The 23,167-nt window shown below is 44.2% G+C and overlaps 1 protein-coding gene across 3 annotated transcripts in view; it reads right to left on the bottom strand.

Moving 5' to 3' along the window:
- The window catches only part of METTL24 (methyltransferase like 24), a 120,768-nt gene that overhangs the window by 73,837 nt on the left and 23,764 nt on the right, over positions 1-23,167 (bottom strand). For all 3 annotated transcript variants that reach the window (XM_059176871.1, XM_059176873.1, XM_059176872.1), the window contains exons 2-3: positions 12,682-12,780; positions 6,158-6,297 (exon numbers count right to left, since the gene is read on the bottom strand). In XM_059176871.1, the coding sequence (XP_059032854.1) occupies positions 6,158-6,297; positions 12,682-12,780 (239 nt within the window). The remainder of the gene's footprint in view (positions 1-6,157; positions 6,298-12,681; positions 12,781-23,167) is intronic.

The raw sequence follows: 23,167 nt of genomic DNA, 5'->3' as shown, positions 1-23,167 counted from the left end.
TGAAAAATGGCAGTTTTGTAACTTTACTAAGAAAACACTGTATCAAGAAAGTCCTCACTAAATATAATTTGTATGTAAACTTTCTAGAGTAGAGAAATATGAATAATTTCTTTCTCTGAATTTTCGAAATAGTTTTCAAGGAAACATTCTCCACTCTAAACCATGTGTTTTAATCAAGACTTCAAAAAAATTTAAGAATTAAATTAAGCACATACACTTCTGTAACTAACATTTTTAGTAAGGCACTTTATTGTATATTGGTATGTTTTCAATTTAAACTAATTTTTATAATGAAAAAATAGCAATACTCATAGAAAGCATTCAAAGAAATAGAATGAAAAGCTGAAGTGTTCTAGCCCTAGAAATTTTGACCACTAATTTCTAGAGATAATCACACTTAGCAATTTTTTGTGTATCCTTCCAGAAATTCTCTGCACATGTACAAATGTTCTCTACCAGAGACACCATAAGCACACACATACATATTTAAGTTCATCATCATATAGTGAGGAACTATTTTGTACAATACCCTAAATAACATGAAAATATTGAAATTTGTCGTTTTGGGGTTAATTTATGTTACTTTTACTAAATAAAATTCATTTAAGATGTAAGTGTACTAAATTGGAAAATAATAAACAGCGCTCACTGAATCAGGGTCTGTAATTCTTACTTTCATTTATTCAAATGGTACTTCTTCAAGTTTTTATTTAAATTCAACTTAGCTAACATGCAATGTAATATTCTGCTTATTTCTGAATCCCATGTGCTGTGCAATGAGATGATGGCTGACCGACAGATCTATAAAATGCTGCTCGAAGTGAGAGAAAACTAGAAAGGTAGGGTCTGGAATTCCCAGAATACATAGTACAGTATCCAACACAGCATAGGGCAGGCTATGTTTCACTGTCCTATTTGTGTATATAAATAAATATATATAAATAAATATATAATATAAATATATAAATATATATTATATAAATAATATATAATATATATAATATAATATAATATATATAATATATTATATATAATATAAATATATATATATAAATAAATATATAAAGCACTTTAAGGGGCACTTGGGTGGCTCAGTCAGTCAAGCGTCTGCTTTTGGCTCAGGTCATGATCCCAGGGTCCTGGGATCGAGCCCCATGTCAAGCCCCCTGCTCATCAGGGAGTCTGCTTCTCCCTCTCCTTCTATCCCTTCTCCAGCTTGTGCTCTCTCTCTTGCTCACTCACTCTCTCCCTCTCTCAAATAAATACTTTTCAAAAAGCACTTTAATATGTTTAAGGCATTATACTAGACACCAGAGACAAATAGATAAATAAAATATAACCCTTGAACTGAAGGTCACAAGTCTTAATGAAAAAAGATTTCTGAACAAATAACTATAGGAAAATAATGAAATAACCAAAACAAAACTATTAGTTACAGCAAAAATGTACTTGGTCTGTAAGAAAATCATTTTCTGCTCTTATTTAACTTGAAAGAGAATTCACTGTACAAAATTCTACTTTATAGGAATGTTCTACTTTACGTTTATTCCATGAAGCAAGAAATGTATCTCATAAGGCTCCTATCTCATGATCAAAGAGAGTTGTTCCACTCCCTGCCACCACATCTGCATTCCAGGCAGCAGGGAAAAGTAGGAGGAGAATGAAGGTCACATCCTTTCCTCTTAGGGCATGGCTTAGACGTTGCACACAGCACATTCACTCGTATCTCACTGTTCAAAGCTAATCATATGGCCACTTGGAGCTTCAAGGAAGGCTAGGGAATGCAGTCTTTGGCAAGGTGCCACAAAACTCACTAGCTCTGTTACCAAAGGAAAAAGGAAAAATACATCCAAGAGAAGTAAAAACATATGTCCACACAAAAACATGTACATGAATGTTCACTGCAACATTATCACAAGAGCCCATAAGTGGAAACAACCCAAATAGCCATCAACTGATGAGTGAATAAATAAAATGTGGTATATCCATATAATGGAATATTATTCAGCCATTAAAAGGAATGAAGTAATGATACCTGTTACAAAATCGAACCTTGATGCTAAGTGAAAAAAGCCAGTCACAAAAGGCCACATGTTTTATGCTTCCATTTATATGAAATGTCCAGAAAAGGCCAATCTACAGACAGAAAGTAGATTAGTGGTTGCCTAGGACAAGGGGTGAAAAGTGGGAAAGGGGTTGGAGAGAAATTGGGAATGACTGCTACTGGGTTTGTGGCTTCCTCTTTGGGGTGACGAAAATGTTCTATATTTGACTGTAGTGACCGGAAACCATTGAAATGTATGTCTCAAATGAGCGAACTATATGGTATGGTATGTGAATTATAACTCAACAAAGTTGATACAGGACAGGTTTCTAACCAGATACAGGAAAGGTTTCTAACTATGACCACTGAGGCATAAGGATGCGAAGAAGTGACACAATTGGACAACGGTGTCCCCAAGACTTTCAGTAACCCATTCTTCAACCCTGCAGGACCCAGAGAATCTGGCCAAATGGTGATCTATTATGAGCTCTAATAGATAATTAGGTTATCTGTTATCTAATTATTGAGGTGATTATGAATAGATCTGTAAACTGGCAGCTACTAGAGGGGGGTGAATAGGTTTTTTGGAGCATAAATAACACAATAGTAGATAAAAAGATGTTATAATTATTAGTTTTGTTAAATAACATTTCATAAAATGCCACGATTTCATCTAAAACATGTATTCTCAGCAGGGATGATATCACCCCTAAGGGGGCAAAAACCCATTCTTGGGAGCCAAGAAAACCTCCCCTTTTTACATGGAAGGCACAGATACACACATTACACAAACAGATATACAAATTATCTATGCCATTCAAATTTCATGGGGCGGGAGGTGGTGATTAGGGAAGAAATTATCTAAAAGGACCCTTGGGTCCATGATTTTCTGATTCCTCATTCATCTACAGCAGAGCGCTGGCTGTGTTAATTGAACTCCTACAAGTTGAAAAGGTTTGGCTCTGGATCTCGGTCATTCCTCGTGAAATGCTCATGGCGCCAGGAAGTCCCCGCTTTCCCACCCAAGATACCGGTTGTTGCCTAACCACGTGTCATCTACCGAACATTCTTCTGTCTCGTGCGGAGAATTTATGCCTTGAAACCAAATGGTGCCACCTACCAGAGAACAAAAGAAGAGATTAAAAACATGGACTGGGGCGCCTGGGTGGCTTAGTGGGTTAAAGCCTCTGCTTTTCTCATGATCTCAGGGTCCTGGGAACGAGCCCCGCATCGGGCTCTCTGCCTCAGCAGGGAGCCTGCTTCCCCTCCCCGCCCCCACCCCGCCTGCCTCTCTGCCTACTTGTGATCTCTGTCAAATAAATAAATAAAATCTTTAAAAAATAAAAAATTAAAAAAAAAAAAAAAAGACGGACTTAGGCACGATCCCTTCTCAAGTTCCCTCTTCCACTCTCACGTCTACCCCTGAAATAAGAGTCTTTGACAGGCAGGATAAAATAGGTGATTTTCCCCCACTGGCCTTAGCTATCACCCCCTCGCACCCCACCCGCACCCTCCCCCTCACACAGAAGAGGCTCAGGGCAGCCCCCAGCTGAAGAGGTCAGGCAGAAGACATGAGCACCGAAACCCACAGCCCCTCCTTCCTCTGCTCCTCCCCCTTCCGGGGACATAACCTGCCTGTACAGCACCTTCCCCTATCTTAACTGGTCTCTTCTACACCCATTTCAAAGTTAAAAAGGATCCGATTTTAATTCTCAGCTGAGCTTCACCCAGAGTACACACACTCTCCCAGAGAAATGCTTTTACATTAGCTGCAGAAAAAAAAAAAAAAAAAGTCTGACTCCTCGTAAAGATGTTCCAGACTCCGAGACAAGGTGAACTTGATTCCTCCTCTAGTTCTTGGGATGGAGGAAAGGCATGTAGTCCTTGTCTTCTGGTCCTCTGTACTCAGATCCCTTTCCCCGTGTCTAGGAAGGCGACCCCTAGCGGTGGCTTTATCTGCCATCCTCGGTGTGCCAGGATGACATGGTCTTGCTCCTGCCACAGCCCAGGAGCCCAGAGCACAAACTGGCCTGGTGTGGGGACCCCGTGACCCACCTGCCCCCTGCCCTCCCTGCCATCTCACAACTGCCCCCCATCCTCCCAAACCTGAGAACCCAGGGCCCACATTCCCTGTTCTTGAGCCTCATTTCAGGACCACCACTTCTGGTCTGGGTCTCTGTCTTCCCTCAGCATCAACTGAAATGTCAGCGGGCCATTTACCTGCCTCCAGGCGAGCAATCCACCTGCGAAGGGGGCAGGCTTATCAAGACCCTGTCCTGAGTCACAGGGCAACCTCCTTGTTCATCCACAACCCAAAGCATCCTTCCTTTACCCATCGGAAATATTTTCTTTAATTTCCAGTCTTCAATTAAGCATTTTTCGGTTTTGAGTCAAAGTTGGCCCTTATCATCTAGTCACGTCTGTTCTCTGAAGAATTCAACTATCCCTATCTGCTCTTTAGAAAGCTGAGTTTGAACAGTGAGCATTTCAATGGAAGTAAGAAACTACCTTTTTACATGAAGTCATCTGAAATCTTAGAGCAGGATTCTCTTATCAAATGGCTCTGAAGTATTAGAAAGCAAAAAAGGAATTTTAAAGCTCTCTCCCCTCAACAGCTTTCCCAGTTCTCATTTTACTCAGGGATATGCTTTAAATGAGATTATTCCAGGGTGTAAAATAATATGTAAAATATAAAGGCAGTTCAGAGCAAGAAAACAGGACCAAGCTGAGCTCTCCAATTTGCATGTGGTACTATGAAATTATTTTTATGACCTACTTTTATACATTTTTAACATGATAGAAAATAAAGTCTACTGTCAAAACTCCCATTCTTTCTACAAGCTAGAAGCAAAGCTGGTAGGCTCCCTTCTGTTCTAATGGCTAAGGAACTAATTTCCTAAACCTTTGCCTCCTGGTTTAAATCACAGCATAACCAGCGTCTCTCCCTAGTCTCCTTATCTGGTGCAATCATTTATGTTGCAAACATGTATTGAGTGCCTACTGTGTGTACAAAGCCCCCCTGATACAGACTTCATTGAAGCCATAGAAAAACATTTCCACTATCCTGAAACTCTTACCTGAAACTTTCATTTTTACAAAAAGTCCACAATGACTGCAACTAACAATTCTTGTTTGGTAGAGTTTGACATCGATGGTGATCCTCTGGGCACATACACAAATGTAGGCCCAACCCCCGCCCAACCCCATCATCTAGGATTCACACTGACAGTTGTCATTCACGTGCCTGAATGTGAATCACAGAAGTGATGAAATCTATCAGTGAAAAGACACCTGTTAAGGTCCCCAGCACTTCTGTAATGGACGTCAGCGGTCCTGCCTAAGAACCTCATCACACAGCTTCCACAGAGAGTCTGTGGAATAGGGTGTCCCCAATAAAAATAACTCTTTTCTGCCTTTTTTGTTTTCTGAGACACATATTTGTAAGTTCAGGTCTGGATGTGAGTACTGCTGTAATTGGTGAAATAGTCTCATTACTTTCTATTTGTCCTTTTATAGAAAACTCTCCAAATCCATTTGTGTATTTAGGTCACTTTCGGCCTGAATACAGGAATATTAATATTTCCCACAGTTCTGACAAAATCACACTGTTTTCACAAGAATTCCCTTTTCTTTCTTTTTTTTTTTTCTTTCTTTTTTTTAATGTAAAGTACACATGGATTTACCATGGGCACAAAACATAAAAATCCAACAGTGGAATCATTCATCTTGGGTCACTCATCCTAAGTATGTATAGAATTTCCAATATGCCTGCTGTTCCTTCTCTTCTTAATTCTTAATATTTTCTTTGTAATAAGGACGTTGTAATTCTAGCTGGAAATCATTGGCTTCACCAAGAGGACCATCCTCATCATGCTGAAAATTGAAGTTGCCCACTTACCAACTAAGTGTAGGTCATGGGAGAGAAAATGGCCCCAGCCACTTCTGGTGACCCGCAAGGGCAGTGCTCACAGTTACATGACAGCCAACGGGGTCTGAAACGCTGGCAGGAGGCAAAGCCCAGCACCTGTTGACCATGCGTAACTTTATGTTGCCGAAAAAGCCTTCGCCACTCGCAGGAGTGTTTTGTGTTCTTCTGCTATAAAAGGCACTTACCCTAAAGAGTAGAGGCGGCATTGCTTGTTGCGGATTTGATGCACTAAGCCAAACCTGTCATCAAGACAGACTGACCAGGGCTTCTTTGCAGGGCTGGCGTCAGTAGCTAGGCTGTCTGTGCTCATGTGATTGCATGCAATCTGTAAGGATTGGAAATCAATATGAATAACTGAAAGCGATGGATGATAAATGGTAGGTAGGGAGTTATGCTCCCCCAGTCCCTGAAAGCTGTAACAGGAGAGTTATGTCCTTCTCCACTGCTAACTACTCCTCTCCTTGGGGAAACACAAGACTGCACCAGATATTCAGAGGAACTCCAAATATTGGATTAGAAGAAGCCTTGTGGAGACTATAGGTAGGTTCAAAGGGAAGTTAAGGACTACTGTAGCTATATAGCACAGAGTACACAAGACAGACCAAGTCAGGAGCAAAGGTGGCAGAGAGGAAGGGTCTGGGAAGGCTTTGCAGAGGTGTGTTAGCCTTGGAGGATGAACAGAAGTTGACCAAGAAGCTGAGATCAAGAAAAGCATTCCAGACAAGGAGAACGGTGCTGGCAAAACACAGAGGTCTGTAACCCACAGTGTTCTCACAGGAAGTTGTGAGATACGATTGTGGGCACAGGTCTCAGAAGGATATAGATTATCAATTCCTTGTCTCAGGCAGATAAGCTGGGACCACCGTGGTCCAGAAAGATAGCATGCACTATCCCAGGTAAACAGCTGATCAAGGGTCAAGTGAGATCCATTTGTCGTCCCTGCTCCCCAAACCGTATTCTTCATGAAACACTATACTAATGAGTTTCCTCCTAGGGGAGAAGAGCAAGAGCCCCACGCAGGAAGGAAGCTCTGCCTGAGCTCACCAAAGCACTTCTTTTAGCTCATCTATCAAAATTAGATAAGGAAATCAAAGGGAACATGTATCTAAATCAAGCAGAAGCAAGTCTCTGATTTCAAATGCATATAAAACAAATATACTGTATAATAAGGAATTCTGTGTTTAAGGCTGGCACAGTGTGCATGATGGAGTTTGCTGGAACCAAAGGAAGCAGGTTCTGTGGCCAAGATATTCTTCTGGGGCCCATATGACGTTACAAGCATCAGTTTTCCCCTGAACCCCTCCGAACGCCCATCATCACCATCGCGCTCCATGAATCGGGCAGCAGCTCTGGCTGTCACATCATGGACAACAGAGCACTGCATGAGCCAAGGATGTTCTTGGGCTCCTCGCTCTGATTCACTGGAAAACAGAACAGCAACTTATTTTCTTCTGAAGAAGATACTCTAAGTTTGCCCAATTCTTTTATTTAATGGAGCTTCCAAAATTCTAATCTGAAAAGCTTATATATACATAGCCTATTCAATGCACACGGTATCTCCCTGATCTTGCCGTCACCTAGGGCTGCTGACCTGACAAAATCATCCGGCACTATTTATCAGAGATAAAGGAGAGAGTCCATTGCTAGGAATTGGACATTTTAGAGGGAAGCTTGAAATGTGAAACCCTGTAGATGTATTCTTTTCTCTCAACTGAGGTCTTATCACTCTTTAAAGGGAAAAAATAGTAACAGTGGAATCAAATCTTCTCTCAAGTAACTATTACAGAATACGTTGATTAAGTGGGTGCATCAACATGTTAATGTGTACAATTCATTTCCTTCTGTTCTCCCACAGATAAGTGGAAATTATGCCTCCGCCTGCCCACTGCCTAGGCCCCACTCACCCAGCAAGGGAGGAAGAACTGCTAATCTAATTAATCAACGTTCAATGTGTTCACTGGGCCCCTCTTACTAGTGGGCGGGTTACAGTGCCTTAAACATCGGCACTGTCCCTCTGCCACATGCTCTGCCCCCCATACACAGCCAGTTGGGCAGCTCTATATGCCCCCAGAGCACAGCCAGACCTCCTAAGCCTGTCCCATTTGTTCTAGGGCAGCCTCCTAGAGTACTTTCATCAAAGCGGCTTGATGATTCCCGTTTCTTTGTGTGTACTCTTCCCTAAGAACCTTCTTAATCAGAACAGGGTATGGACACTCACAGGTTCTTGTTCCCAACTGCCTCCTAACCCCACTGACACTGGTAGTGTCAGTGAAGGTGAAGTCTCACCTTTCCCGCTGTGTTTCCCAAGGTGTGGTCCTCCTACATCCTGCTGGACCCAGGAGGTACTTGAAAATCCAGAGTTCTGAGTCCCACTACGGATCGGTAAAGTCCGAATCCTTGAGTAGAGGCCTGGGAACATGCATTTTAATACACTCCTCCAAGCCATGCTTCTGCTGGTGGTCCTGGGAGTTTATAGACGCCCTTGTGTAAAGCCCCACTGAAATGGTCCAGCCCAGCCTCACCTGTGCCTTAGCCAACTCAGGGAGGAGGCTACACTTGGGCCAGTGCTTTTAAAAAGAAAACAGCAACCCCTCCAAACCTACTCCCAGCAAGCCAGCAAGGCGGGCAATGACACTTAAGGCAAGTCCTCCAGGAACCAGATAAATAATAAGGGTCAAGGTTCGGGGCTTTGAGGTTCAGCAGCCCTTCCTTTCAATGTTGGGGAGGAGAGTTTCATTCTATTAAAGGTGACACTTCAAGCGTTTCTTCTTCCACGGATTTCATCTTGCACAGATATATCCCTGTTGGAAAGACATTCTTCTCCGTTCAGTCTCTCTGCTAATGTTGACCTTTCCTCTCCGAGCTCAAAAATGTAACACAGGAGTGTTTTCCATTTTGGCCATTTATTAACCATCTCACCTGAAGACATTGGCTTTTGAAAACAACCAGGAGGAATCGGTAAAATTCAGCTCCTAAAAATTAATTAAATATTGATTTTTCAAACGTTCTCGTTAAGATTTATGGCCAGGGCTTCAATAAACTCTTGCAAGCAAAATCATCGAGGCCAGTAACTCCTAGCTAAGCTCCAACTCCAGTAACTTATGTTCTTTCCTTCTAATTCCCCTTGTAATTTTAGCAAATTAGGCCTGCACAAAGGATAAGAGACTCCAGGAAAAAATAGTTTCTGAAATGCATTTTAGTTATTTAACTTAAAGGGATTCATTTATTTTTTTAAGATTATTTATTTCCTTAGTTGGATTTTTTTTTTTAAATCTCTCCATTCAATGTGGGGTTCGAACTCACAACCTCAAGATCGAGAGTCACATGTTCCACCAACTGAGCCAGCCAGGCACCCCTTAAAGGGACTAGTTTACTCTCCTTTCAACTGGTATCCCAAAAGATAGAACAGACTATCTGGCAATGCCCAAGTAGAATCTGGCAAAGGTAGCCCTTCAAATTTGGGAACTTCTGGCGGAATCACTTCAGTGATCAACTGTATGTATATGCAATACCATTATTTTGAAAAGCAAAATTTAAGGAAAGAGTGGTATTTTTGTTGCTTTTATCCCAGGGTGTACGTGTGTAGCAGTAAATATAATAGATATGATTGTTATAAAGTTGTAAAGTTTGCATCTCCAGGACTTGGATTTTTATGTTATTCTCACAAATAGACAGATGGGTAGATGGTTAGATGGATGGATGGATGGATGGACGGACAGATGATAGCTAGACAAATAGATAATGTTTTAAAATCTATTTTTTCTTTTTAAAAACAGCAACTGTTGCTTAATTTTGTGCTGCAAGGCCTGCTTCCTAGAGGCATATGGTTTGGGGGTGGCCAACAAAAGCTGGATCTGGAGCCTTCCCTTAGAACAGAGTACTGTGTTTATGATTTAACCATTTCTTGTTAGCAGCAGCATCTCCTCGACTCCAGAACTCAGAGATGTCCTTCTGGTCTTTGACATTAGAAAATGATACCTAATTAAACTGGGGTCGATGTTGTGCACATGGCACCAAACATCTCGTCCTCTGGTGTTTCCTTGAAACTTCAGGTCCCCAGGTGTCTTGTGCCACCAGGGCCACCGCAATGTGCAAGTCCACGGGGTGCCATCACATTGCAGTCTGATGTCACGCTGTCCCCCGCCCTGTGCTTCTATTTCCAAGCTCCCCTGCCCGGGGAAGCTCCCCCAGCCTTCCCCTCAGCCCATCAGAGAACACACAACCCTCGTGCACCCTAGCTGGTCGGCCAGTAAGTGGGGGTATGCGATTCGGCTTGCCCACCCTAGTCACTACTGGCCACCGAACAGGGGTTTACAAATACCTGCTGACTTCAGGAATGAATGCATCAGTGACAAACACAGCAAATGCTGGGCCTTGCTGTGCAAGCTTGAACACAGATTTGAGGGAGATTTTTTTTTTTCTTTAATTTTAAAAAGCAGCATAAGAGGATGGGGGTGGAATTTGCTTTAAGACCTTCAGAGGGTTTTTTCCTCCCTGGCCCGTTATGACTCACGACTGCTAACTGTGGAAATTTGGGGGAACAGTGACTCTAATATTCTTCCAGTTTTGTAGGCTTTCGTTGTCAAGAGGAGTCTTAACAAAGCCTAAGCCCCAAAACAGCCCAAAAAACCCCAAAACAAAACAAACAAACAAACAAAAAACAACCCTCTGCATTATGTAGAGAGGGGGAGGGAACGCTGTTTAGCAAAATATCCTGATAAAGAATGAGCTCCTGTCATCTCTGATGAGCTCCCACCTGCTGGCTTCCCAGGGACCTAGAAGTCCAGAAAAACATAGGACCCCACCTGGGCAAAACAACCCCTAATTGCAAAACCACTGTGAGATCTAGAACTTTATCTCAGTTTCTCTGGAGGATGAAAATCCTTCTAGTGCGCTCCAACACCCAGATCTTTCTTGTTATGCTCATCAAGCTGAATAATGCATCCATTTAACTCTCTTCCCAACTAGTTCTCAGCTGCTTGAGGTCAGAGACTGTATTCCCAGGGCCTGGCACGAAGTAGGTGCTCAAAAACACTTAGTCAATAACGATCTTTTGCTACTGCTACTCTTGGCAGACTATAAGCTCAGAGAACTGGGAGAAACCTAAGAAATAATTTAATAACTCTCCTCCTTTTCAAGATCAGAACAGTGAGAACCAGAGAAGCAAAATAAATTGCCCAGGGTCACATCAGGCTACCTTGTAGGATATTTTTCTTTTCCCTTCAAAATTTTTCTCCTCTCGACGTGGAACTCATGGGAAAAATCCAAGAGGGGCTTGAAATAACCCTTTCATGCCTTTTATAAGTTATAGAACATTAACCTGAAATACATATAAAATGGGATTTGGAGACTTTTACTTGGTCACTTCATTTGGGGGGTGGCAGGTCCACAGTTCTCAAATCCAACTCATAAAGTTAACACCTTGCATTTTTCTCTGGTGCCTTAAGGGCTTCTTAAAGTCAAAGACTTCATGTCCTTCCTGTAGAAACCAAACCATAAAATTAAAATTTCAACATTTTAATTAAGCCTATGAAAGTCCACCAAATGAATTTGCAGCAGCAAAATAAGATGAAATTATGTAAAGCATGGGGATCAAATTTATCATCCTACATAACTGATGATTAATTCAACAAGCTTTTACTTCCATGTCTAGGTGACAGATATTATGATCCAATTGTCTGACTGCATTACATGAAAAATGGGACTTTCTTTTACTCGTAAAGTAGCCTTCTAAAGATGTAGAAACATGTTCTTTCCACAGATGAAAAATGGGCTCTGCTGCCAGGAAGGTGTTGGGGAACCAGTGGGATGCCCAGAACCAGTGGGCCGAAGGGACATCAACAGAGCCCAGGACCTCCAGGGCCACACCAGGCCCCCAGGGCACCTTCCCATGGGACCGAGGCCCGTTCCAGGCAGTGCGAGTTCCTAATTTCCTAACACCTCTCAGCTCAGCTCAGCTCAGCTCAGGGCGAAGTATCCCCTGGGCCTTGATCTTCTCTAGTGTGTCTCTGTCCCCAGGATCAGGCTACTTGAGGACTGAATAGCCTGCTTTGCTTGTCAAGAGCCTTAGACTCTGCTGAGTGGACAGTCCCTTTCCTTGCTGGGGGCACGGACTCAGCCCTGGCTGGCGCTGCCACAGGGTGTTAAATGACCACGGTAAAGGCCGATGCTCCCTCAGGATTTTCCATCCCCTGAGAACTGAGAGCGTTTGAACAGGAGAGCTTCTCAGCCTGCCTCATCTCCTGGGCTCTCTGGCCTAGCAGGGCTCGGTCTGCCAAGCACCTGTGGGAGCAAAGCGAAAAGGCAGATTCCTCCAAATACAAAATGGAACATGAGCCTCCGGATGATGGGTTTGTTTTGTGACACACTTGACTGCCTACTCACGGGCATGAATCTTTTGCTTCGAATACCTTTGCAGAGCAGTTGCCAGAAGTGGATCTTTAAAACACATCGGAATGAATCATTAAAGCATTTCAAGACGAGGACACCCCTGGAAGGCAGAAGATGCTGAGGCGAATGGAAGGCATCTTATCTGCCTCTGAGTAAGTGGTAAGTTTAAGTGGCAAAGCCTCAAAGACTCTGTCCCTACCGAGTCCCGCCCAGGGGTCCCCGGGAGATTCCCCAGCCCCTCGCTGATCCAACTCCTTTTTAAAGGGGGCTGCTCGGTATCTTTCCATGTTTCCCAACCCGTCTGCACCCGGAATACAACCTGAGGGGTGCTGATGTAGCTCAGGAACCTCAAGACCTCTTCTTCCAGGGACTGAGCAGGGCCCGCCCACGGCTGCAGATCTATGTGCCACCGGGGACCCTGCGAAAGACAGAAAACAGGCCCATGTGTGAAGGGTGGCGGCGCTCGGGGTGGGGGTGACAAGGACACAGGATATCAGTGCAGCTGTGCGGTCGCTTCTGCCAAATGATCACGTCTGAGCACAGGCGGAGGGCACCCGTGTTGGAGCTGCTGTCATTAAGGTCATGTCACACAAGGAAGCAAACAGGGCCCGAGAAAGCCCAGCTACTGGGTTGAGCAAAAGACTGCAAAAGCCTGGGGACATCTGACTTCTGATTCAGAGCAAACTCCGCTTGACCCCATCAGGCTCTCCCCACTGGGGCTTTTGTACGTCACAGAGCCACTCCCCATCTCTAGGAAAACCCCCCTTGTGGTAGCTGAGCACCCTGCCGTTCCCTAGACTTAAGGAATCCTCACTGATCTCCTATAGGCTGCCGCTTTCTCGGCGGTGGGCCTCCTGGTCTTGCGACCTGTGCCATCTTCGAGGGGCTGCCGCCGGGCTCAGTGCTCTGCAGACACTGTCTGGAAATTCTTTAATAATTTCGAACAAGGAGCATCACATTTTCATTTTGCACTGAACCCCACAAATGATATAGCCAGTGTGCCCTGAGGGGCACCTTTTCTGGGTACACAGCCTTTTCTTATAGACATTGTTTTGTTCTGTGAAGGTTGAACGGCAGAGACTCTAATCACAGAAAGCCTGAGAACATTAATATATCTTCCCAGTTAACACCGTCCCCCACCCCCCGCCCTACTTTTTTTCCTTCTCTGAAGTAGATGCTGGTCACCATTTGATCAAACAATACAGAGTCACTCTGTCCCAAACAGTGGTCGCACAGATACAAACAAGACCTGGGCTGTCCCACGAAGGGCGGTCTGGTAACTTGGACAGGGAAATGCTGAGACACTAGGGAAAGCAATTCTTTTCAGGAAATTATCTAATTATGAAATCAGACCTTATAAGCACATTTAAATACAAATACCTCCCAGTTTGGTCTGGTCACCTTCTTCTCACATCACATGGGGGAGCCCCTTGCCCAGTGGCCACAAGACTGTGTTTTGGGCAAATGTGTCTAGGCCTGGGGTTTAAAACTCCCCATGTTCTCATCCTGTAGCCACTCCTAAGTGTCCCCCAGCATCTGGCCCTCAAAGTCAGGGAGCAGTAAACTCTTTCTCTAAGCAAAGGGAAACAGCAAGCACTTTAGGCTTTTGCAGGCCATACAGTTTCTGTTGCAATTCCTCGCCTCCTGCTGTCGCTCAGAGCAGCTCCAGACAGTGAGTAAACCAACGGTCATGGCTGTGTTCCAGTAAATCTCCATTTACAGAAAAAGGTTGCAGGCAGGATCTGGCCTGCACGGCTGTAGTTTGCTGACCCCTGCTATATTTGATTCTAATTTAGAGGCAGGCTGGACTAGAAGAGAGTGTTTACTTGAAATAATGCAAGAGAGACAGAGGAGGCTAGCTAGTGAGCCAGCTTTGTCATCTGGGTGACTTAGGCAAATACCAGTCCGAGTTCTTGCATGATACAGTGGGCTCCTTCCTGCTGGCTGATTTGAGAAGAATTTAATAGAAAAACTATTTATAAAGGCGTGGGCAGGGTTTAAGGAAACCAGTAAGGAACAATGGAACACCCATGGCTGGTAGCCCCAAGGAGCCCTCACAAACCCTCAGACTGAAGGAACAAGGAGGAAGAGGAATGTGTGGAACCCAGAGGGGGACACTGTATGGAGAAGGCATTCAAGAAAGGAATAAAGCTAACCCTGGCACATCGAGTCCTTTCATATACCCACACTAACTGTCAAAGGCAAGAGAAGGCAGAGAAGAGGGAGGCTATGGTCGGTCAGCCTCTGGGGGTGCAGAAGAGGAGAAGAAGGGTGGAGAGGATCTGGAGAGGCAAAGAGAAGGTCTCCAGCATCGCTTCCTTTGGAAAGAGGCCAAGAGACTTGAGCAGGGGTCATTCATTCATTCAGTGGACACTCATGCCTCGTGCCAGGTTCCGGGTTACAATTTAACACAGGATAATTTAATTTAATTGCTTTAACCCAATAAATGCAATGCAGTTCTGGAGGGGCTCTGACAGATATCTCTAGAGGGTAAAAGGGGTCACTAAGACATGAAGGACCCAAGTATAACCCCAACACAAATGCCCAAATGCAGACTGTAGCAAGCAGTCTCCACCGCAAGAAGCCCAAAGGCTTCATTAAAGAGACACCTGGGTGCCTGGGTGGCTCAGTTGGTTAAGTGACTGCCTTCAGCCCAGGTCATGATCCTGAAGTCTCAGGATCAAGTCCTGCATCGGGCTTCTCCCTCTGACCCTCCCCCCCATCATGCTCTCTCTCTGTCTCTCTCTCTCAAATAAATAAAATCTTTAAGAAAAAACAAAGAGACACCCCAAACACTACAGGAGCTGCTTAATGAGAGCTAACACACAAAAATAACTTCGCAAATCGGTAACAGTGAACCCACACGGTGAATGAATATGGTAAAACTACAGAATTATCTTCAGGATCCGCAAACAGGATCCTGATTGCAATCTGGAATTTCTTATTTCCAACCAAGTGTTGACCATGATGAGGCTCAACATGGCAGCTGAGAAGCCTCAGGTGGAGGGATAATAGAAACACACAGCGAAGAGACGCCCTAGAAGTAATCTGGCTTAATGCTTTGGTTGAGCTGTTTAAAAAACATTTCACATAAAGTAATGTTCTCATTGGAGTCAGTCTGACAGCAGTTCGTGATTATTTCCCCAAGGAAACCACTAGCTTTTATCATCTCTTTCAATTATCATTTGTCTTAATTCTCTAGCGCGCACATCAATATTTGTCCTTCCAAACATTCCGCCGACGGGATTCTCAGAGCACCTTAAAACACCAATGGCTGGTGTTTAATAGAACAAGGCAAAACCAAAACCAAACAAAAAAACTTTTTCTTTAAAAAAAAATGATTTTATCCTCAAACAATTCCCTCAACGACAGCATATGCTGTTACCCATAGGCTCCAAATAGCATGGGGCCAGAACGATGCTACCCCCCTCACTCCCAGGAGGTGGAAACCTGGATTCCCTGGCCTGTCTGCTACCCCAGCTCCCTCTCAGGATGGGTAAAGGAACAGTTTCAGCAGAAGGGAGTGCTTGTACTGTCACTCGGCACTGATCTGTCTTGTACCTGGGCTAAAATGTCAAACGTGGCACACACAATGAGCTGCCCCAGAGAAGGAGCCATCTTCTTGAGCCGCTGCAGGGACAAGGGCCTCTAGACTCCTTTGTAGTGCATGCTCCTGCCCCCTGAACCATCAGGCCACTCATACGAAGGAGCCCCTCCCCCAGCACAGACAGGTGACTCAGGGAAGACAGGGTTCCTAACTGCTGAGGGAAAGAAGCAGCCCCCACTTTGTTTGTGAAGGCTTTTTCTGGCACTTTCTCCAGGCAATGTGCACTGAAGAATGAGCTGGCTTCCTCTGGTATGTTTTGAGTGCAGAGAAAAAAATTGCCCCAAAATTAAGATTAAAGACAGCAGAAGATATATACTGCTAACTCATGTTGTTCTGGGGCTATTTTGCAGACATCTGAGATTCTGCATCCCACAGGGTTAAAAAAAAAAAAGTGATCACCGAGTCAGTCCAAGCCAGTGCACACAGATAATGGATCTGGCTCAAAGAGACCACAACAAGCAGAGCCATGAGGCTTTCAGATATTTTTATAATTTATTATTTCAGCATTAAATTTGTTTCTTGAAAAAAAAAAAGATTTTTCAAGCCAAAGAAACTGAATTCTGAGATTTTACTATGAAAAAATAATGCGAAAAACAAAGCAATGTTTTAAAATGCTCTTACCTACCAGCCTACACTTATGTGCGTAATAGGAATGTCTTAATTCAAGACCACAAGCCCCAAGCAAAACTGGCTGCATTTACAAAATATATATACAAAAATTTTATCTCTATATATAAAAAGAAAAGCAGACCCACCCATGACACATAAAGAGAGCCATCGATTCCGCCTGGTGCAAAACCTTTCCTTGGTTGAAATCTGGAATAACAGCTTCCTTCTTCACAGTTTTCCCCCACATTCATGAATAACCTCATCGAACTCCAGAGAAATTGTCCAACAAGGACCATACCACCATTTTGTAATGGTCCATTCCTCTGTATTTCAATGCTACAGTTCTTTAGGGATGAATTTATAGGATGAGTGATTTAAATGGTCAGTTTATTGTGCTGGGTATTTGGTACAGTGTCTGGGATCTTTTTGTGAAGTTTCGGGACCCCCAGAATGCACATTCCCCACAGCCAGTAAATTCCTGACGGGTTTTAGAGCCAGCAATTTTCTGTTGGGAGAGATGGCGAACAACTGATTCTTGACCTTATGGTGGTGCCTATATGGTCACGCCCATGGATAAGAACATGGCTGTGAGTCCTTGAGTCACACTGAACGACCCACTGAGCATGTCAGGGGAAGTCTAAGCTTTCTCTGAGAAAGACCCAAAACAAGCAAAACATATTTATTATGCAATTGTGTGCTAATGAGGAGCATCTGTTAGTGGGCAGGAAACAATGATTGGAGGAAATTGTTTCTTCCTTTTTAGGAGGAGAAGGGGGTTGTGGGAGCCGTAGGGTTGGGGGAGTGGGGAGGCACAAAACAGTGCCCAGGCAGAAACCCCAGGAGCCTTGGACACCACCTTTCTGTCATGCCCATAGATGATCACGGCTCTGTGCATCCCCGGGGTGACAGCTGCCACACCTTCCCCTCGGCATGCTTGTGGGCCTTTTTCTCACACTTAGTCCTGTTTCAGAAAGAGCAGAGGTCAGGTACACATGTTGTGGTGACATTGAAAATTCAGGTACTCCGTGCAAAAAAAAAGTCATTTAAAAAATGAATCTCAAGAATAAATAAATAGAGAGATAGATAAATAAATAAAAATTCAAAAAGAATCTCAGTTTCAGTGCAGGGTAAAGACGGGTAAACACACCTCCACCCTGTGTCTTATCCCAAACACAGCAATGAAACGTGGCCAGAACGCCCGGAGCAGTGATTTGAGGAATCTGGAAAGTAAATACTGGCAGGCAGCTTGGAAGGGAAGATCAGAACTGAAAGTACCACAGAAGCTGCAGGAGGCCACCACTGCTTTTTCTTCTGGGGTTATCTCTCCTGGCCCCTACTCAAGGTGGCCACATACTAGAAGTGGGCACTGGCACAGACCCAGAGCATCAGGAGAAGCCCTTCTCATTCAGGCTCCGGCAGGGAAGGGGTCTCCTAATGCTCAGGGAGAGGGGGGAAAATCCCCCATGTCTTCCTGTCTTTTTTCTTCCTTTTTGCCATTCTAGCATCCCAACTCCTGGGCAATCCCACAGCAGTGCTGGAAGCCAAGCAGAGGGCCCCAGGCACCTAAAACTCTGAGGGAAAAGAAGCTTATTATTGGATCTGTGGCTGTGACCCCAAGAGGATGGGGTGAGCCCCCCATGTTTTCTCTCTTTCTCTCACATCTGGGCCTTAGACTCAGGCATAGTTACCAGAAGTATACAGCAGAACACAGGCAGAGCAGAGGTAACTAAAGCCCAACCTTTCCAACCAGAGGTTCGGAAAACCACAGGAAACTGGGTAATACTGAGGAAATCGTGGAAAAGGAAAGCAACCCCACAAAGCAGGTCATCAAGTCCTGGGCTCACTCCTGAGCTGTAGGAGCATGGATCGGACCCTAGTTAGCATATCAAAGGCTTTGGGAACCAAAGTGACAGACTGGACAGGCTTTTACAGGCTCCCAGACTAGACACCGGGTGGCATGCATGTGGGATAGATCTGGGGGCAAAAAAAATCACAAAGCCTTTGAAAATAGGACTGATATTGAAATCACAATCCCCAGAAGGCTGGCTGAAATTTAAGCTTGAATTCAACCAGACAGTCTGTGAAAACAAATATATCGACCTTACCTATAGTATTTAAACACGTCTCACTGTCTCATAATATAATACACAAAATGTCCAGGATATAACCCAAAATAGTTCAGCACAGGAAGAATCAGGAACATCCCAGTTGGCGTGGGGAAAAGACAATCAACAGATGCCAATGAAAGCATAACACAGGTGTTGGAATTATTTGACAAAAACTTAAGAGCGACTATTATAGAAATACTCCAAGACATAAGAGTGTGCATCTTGAGATCAGCAGAAAAATAGAAAGTCTCAGCAAAGAAACAGGAGACAGAAAGAGCTTAACGGACATTTTAGAACCGAAAAATGAATCTCGGTGGACAGACTTAGCAGCAGAATGAATAGGACACAACAAATAGTCAGTGAACTTAAAGACAGATCTACAGAGAGTATCCAATCTGAACAACAGAGAGGAAATAACGATTTGGGGGGGTGGGGGGCACGGAGTGGAAAAAAAAAAAAAAAGAACCTTGGGGACCTGTGAGGCAATATCAAGAGGTCTAACTTTCAGTCATTGGAATGCCACAGAAGTAAGAGAAAGAATGCTCAGTGCAAATAAATAAATAAATAAATAAATAAAATTTTAAAAAGATATTTTCATAATTTATAATTATAATATAATCTATATATGATATTATATCAATAATATATATATTATATATATAATATATATATTTCTCCACTACTCCTATATATATAGGAGTAGTGGAGTTAGCAAAGGTTGGGTATTGGGTTTATAACAACAGTTATAAACCTAAAGATTTAAGAATCTCATAAGCCCCCAAAGACTCAAGGAACCCAATGCCCAGACACATCAAACTCAAACTATGCCAAAGTAAACACAACAACAGCTGAGTCTACTAATCTTGGGATGGCCTCAGTGGTGGGCCAGGGTCTGAACAGCGAGGTGAGAAAAGCTGAGCCCATCCCACAGGGGCCTCTTACCAGGAAGTCCCCTCCCTGTGAAGGCCCAGGCCCACCTCCCCAAGTCCATCTGCTAAATGCCTCTGGCAGCAGACAGCGCACAGGCGGGAGCCCAAACCAGAGCAGCATCGTGAATCCTTCGCCCATCAATCTGCCGCCTCCGCCTCATAGCGCTGAGTGTGGGCTGGGAGGCAAGGGGACCAGAAATCAAATCAACTCTGACAGGAAAAAATGCACCACAATTCAAGCAGGCCTGGGTAACTTTGAGGAAGGAATTAAGGACAAGAAAGAATAGATACTCAGCTCTAGATTTAATCTCTAAGTTATCCCGGTAAGTTGGAAAGAAATGCCGAACAAAATTTAAGCTGGGTTTTGTTCTTCGACTGACGTCTTTAAATTCCCCACGTTTTCTGTGTGTGTCAAAATAGTTCAAGCCTGCATGAGATTGGAATGCACCAGGGAATGGCTAAAAGAATAAACCATGATGTATTTTAGGTTTTTATCATAGACAGTAGAAAGAGAAGCCAAATTCCTGGAGAGATCCGGTGCAAATGCAAAGGTTCTCGTTTGTTTTCATGATGTCAAAACTGTACAGCGTCTGCATACATAGTAGGAACTCCAATGTCAAATCGTGTTTCTCACTGCGGCGGCACGTCAACCAGGAGAGGAGGAAGGAGTTTCATTTGTCTTACGAAAGTAAGATTATACAAGAAAGTTTGCCTAAGAAAACAAATAGGAACTTAGAAACAACATGAATCACATTTTTAAGGATTCTCTCTTTCACTCCCAAGCGCGCTCTCTCTATCACACACACACACACACACACACACAGAGGCATGCACACTTCTACATACACGCACACTCTATTCAAAACATAGAGGGGACCCGAACTTTCTGGAATTCAAAATCCTAGAATCTTAACATCATCTGAATCAACATCAATCTGCTAAGAATTCATGGATTTACTCCAGATAGAAAACTTCAGACAGTAAACATCTCCTCCAAACATTTACCAGTTCCTGAATCATCAGCCTCAGGGCAGAAGGTCTGCAGCACCCCTATAAACCCATTTCAAGGACCCTTGGATACTGAGGAGGTGCCAAAGCCAAAGGAGTAGTGGAGTTAGCAAAGGTTGGGTATTGGGGGAGAGAGAGGAAAGCCACTGGGATGAGGGAAAGGAATTGAGAAGGGAAGAGGGGAATAGGGGGGTATGAGAAGAAAGAGGGGGTGCCCCCCCAATCCTGGCACAGCCAACTCCACCCTCCCCACAAGGTCACCTTGGAATCTGAGATGTCCATAAAGAGTGCCCGAGGCCTCTTTGGTGGCTCTCAGCTCACATCAGTCTTCAAACCTCAGGCCAAACCTCAGGTCTCTCCATGGGCTCCCTCACTGCCATCCCGAAACTGCCAGACACAGCCACACAGATGCCCCTTTAGCCTCTGAGGCACAATGTGGAGCAGAAAGTCCATCAATGGTAAAGCTCAGTGCTGCTCAACAATTTTATAGGAAAAGTGTTTTAGTTCTGAAGTCTATACAAGATGTGATTTTCATTACCGGAGGAAATTGAAATGTGTCACCCAAAGTCGCCAAGCGCAGGGGAACAGGGATCATGGCAGAAAGGATGCATCCCAGAGGCCACACCCCGAGCAGCTGAATCCCAGAGTCACAGCACCCTGCAGCCACCTGAAAGGCCACCACGTGGAGCAGCAGCCACATGTGGCACAGCACATCGGTGGGGAGCAAGACCTTCCCCGGAAGTCAATGGTAGACGCTGGATGGTGCTTGCAGAGTCTCCTTTGAGAAAGGGCATAAACAAGCCAGACATAAGGTGCTCCTGCCATGAGTAGGGCGGCCCAGGGCGGGCAGAAGGAAAAGAGCCCAGCGGAGCCCAGGACTCCAGCCAAACCAACCACTTCCACACGGTTCAAGGGCATCACCAGTTTCCTGACGAGGCTCTCACACCCCGTTGAATATAAGCCATCAGTTGCACAGGATTACATAAGTATACATGCGTGTGCATATGTATGTCTCAGCTGCCAGTATATTTTCATTCATTATTAACTCTTTCGTCACTTTCATATTGTCCATATTGCCGCTCTGTGGCCCTTTGGATTGTGACACACTAGGACGCAGCCTGACTGAATCCTCCTGACAATTAGAGAGAAGACTGCGGTTCTGAGACATTCCTCTCGTGACTCTGTATTTATAGAACATTTTTCCCTCTGAATGCTCTGTAAGTTATAGTGCCTGACAAGTAGAAGCGTCCCAATAAATGTTTCTTTGTCATCTGCGGGAAGCTGCCAGCAGTGTAACACAGGGGAGAGCCAGCTCGCCGGACAACTCTGGAGCCCAAAGCACTTAAGCTTCAAACTGAAATGGAAGGAAGGATTTACGATCTTTATCACTAAGTGGCCCTTTTCAGGAACATGAAGAATCGCTGAGAGAGGCAGACCTTTTCAGAGGTCAATTATTACTGGGTTTGCTGCCGTGGAACTCTCTAGACTCTGAGCTCTCTGGTGAATGGAGTGCGAATCCCCGAGGTTAGAAGTGAAACCATGGAAGAGGCCACCAAGCTTGGCCCAGTTCCCCTTTCCCCACTTCAGACTGGAAATGACAAGAGTAAAGGGGATAAACTGTGCAAATAAATATAGCAGATGTCAGCTGATGAAAATTTTGACCATATTTCCTAATGGTATGAGGAAAAAAAAGGCTAGTGGTGCTTATATTAAAGAAAAACAGGCATGCTGAAAGAACTTACAAACACTTTACAGAATCCGGAAGACAGAAACTCTTACTAGCTTTACATTTTACTTGTTTCATCCTTGTAGAGGGGTCACTGCATTCAAAGAGGAACTTAAAGATGAGCCAGAGCAACTCCTTTATAACTGGAGAACATCAAGCTGTGAGAGAGAAAATGGCACAGGACTGTCCCGGACGTGGGAGGCGGTGGACTGACTCCAGGCCAGGCCTCAGAGTTTTCTCTCCCCCCATACCTAGGTTTCCTGTTACTATAAACCTTATATGTTATTTCAATCCACTGAAATGTTGAGGACATGTGTCACTGCAGCATAACCTATTCTGTCCTGACACAGGAAGCTAAAAGATGTTGGGCAAAAGATGGTTATCCTTGTTATGTACTCCTCCCAGCGGAACCCTCCCAGTGCTACAACATCAGAGATGGAACAGTGGGCTGGAGCACACCGTGCGTCTTATGGACACTCTCAAGGTAGTAAACAAAGAAAAGAAGTGGAATCAAAGACAATTCACTGCCAAGACTCCAGGCAGTTAGGGTTGCTCAGATAAAGACCATAAGGACCTTCTTAGGCTCTTATAGGTCCTTCTAGGATTATAAAACAAGTCCTACTCTCTAGTCTGTTCCTTAAATGCCTCCTGTCCTGAACATACCTTTTTTTCTCCTACCCACAGCTCTTTCCTTTACTCACCAGTCAGTTCAAATTCCACAACGTCCCCTAAGTTTCCTAACCACTCAAGGCTTTACTACGTGCCAAACAAACTAGGCAAAACAGGCTCTTCAACAATCGTCGCTTGTACTTCTCATT

This window comes from Mustela lutreola, chromosome 6 (genome assembly GCF_030435805.1).
Source record: "Mustela lutreola isolate mMusLut2 chromosome 6, mMusLut2.pri, whole genome shotgun sequence".
Lineage (NCBI taxonomy): Eukaryota > Metazoa > Chordata > Mammalia > Carnivora > Mustelidae > Mustela > Mustela lutreola.
This window is presented reverse-complemented; position numbering and strand designations above follow the sequence as displayed.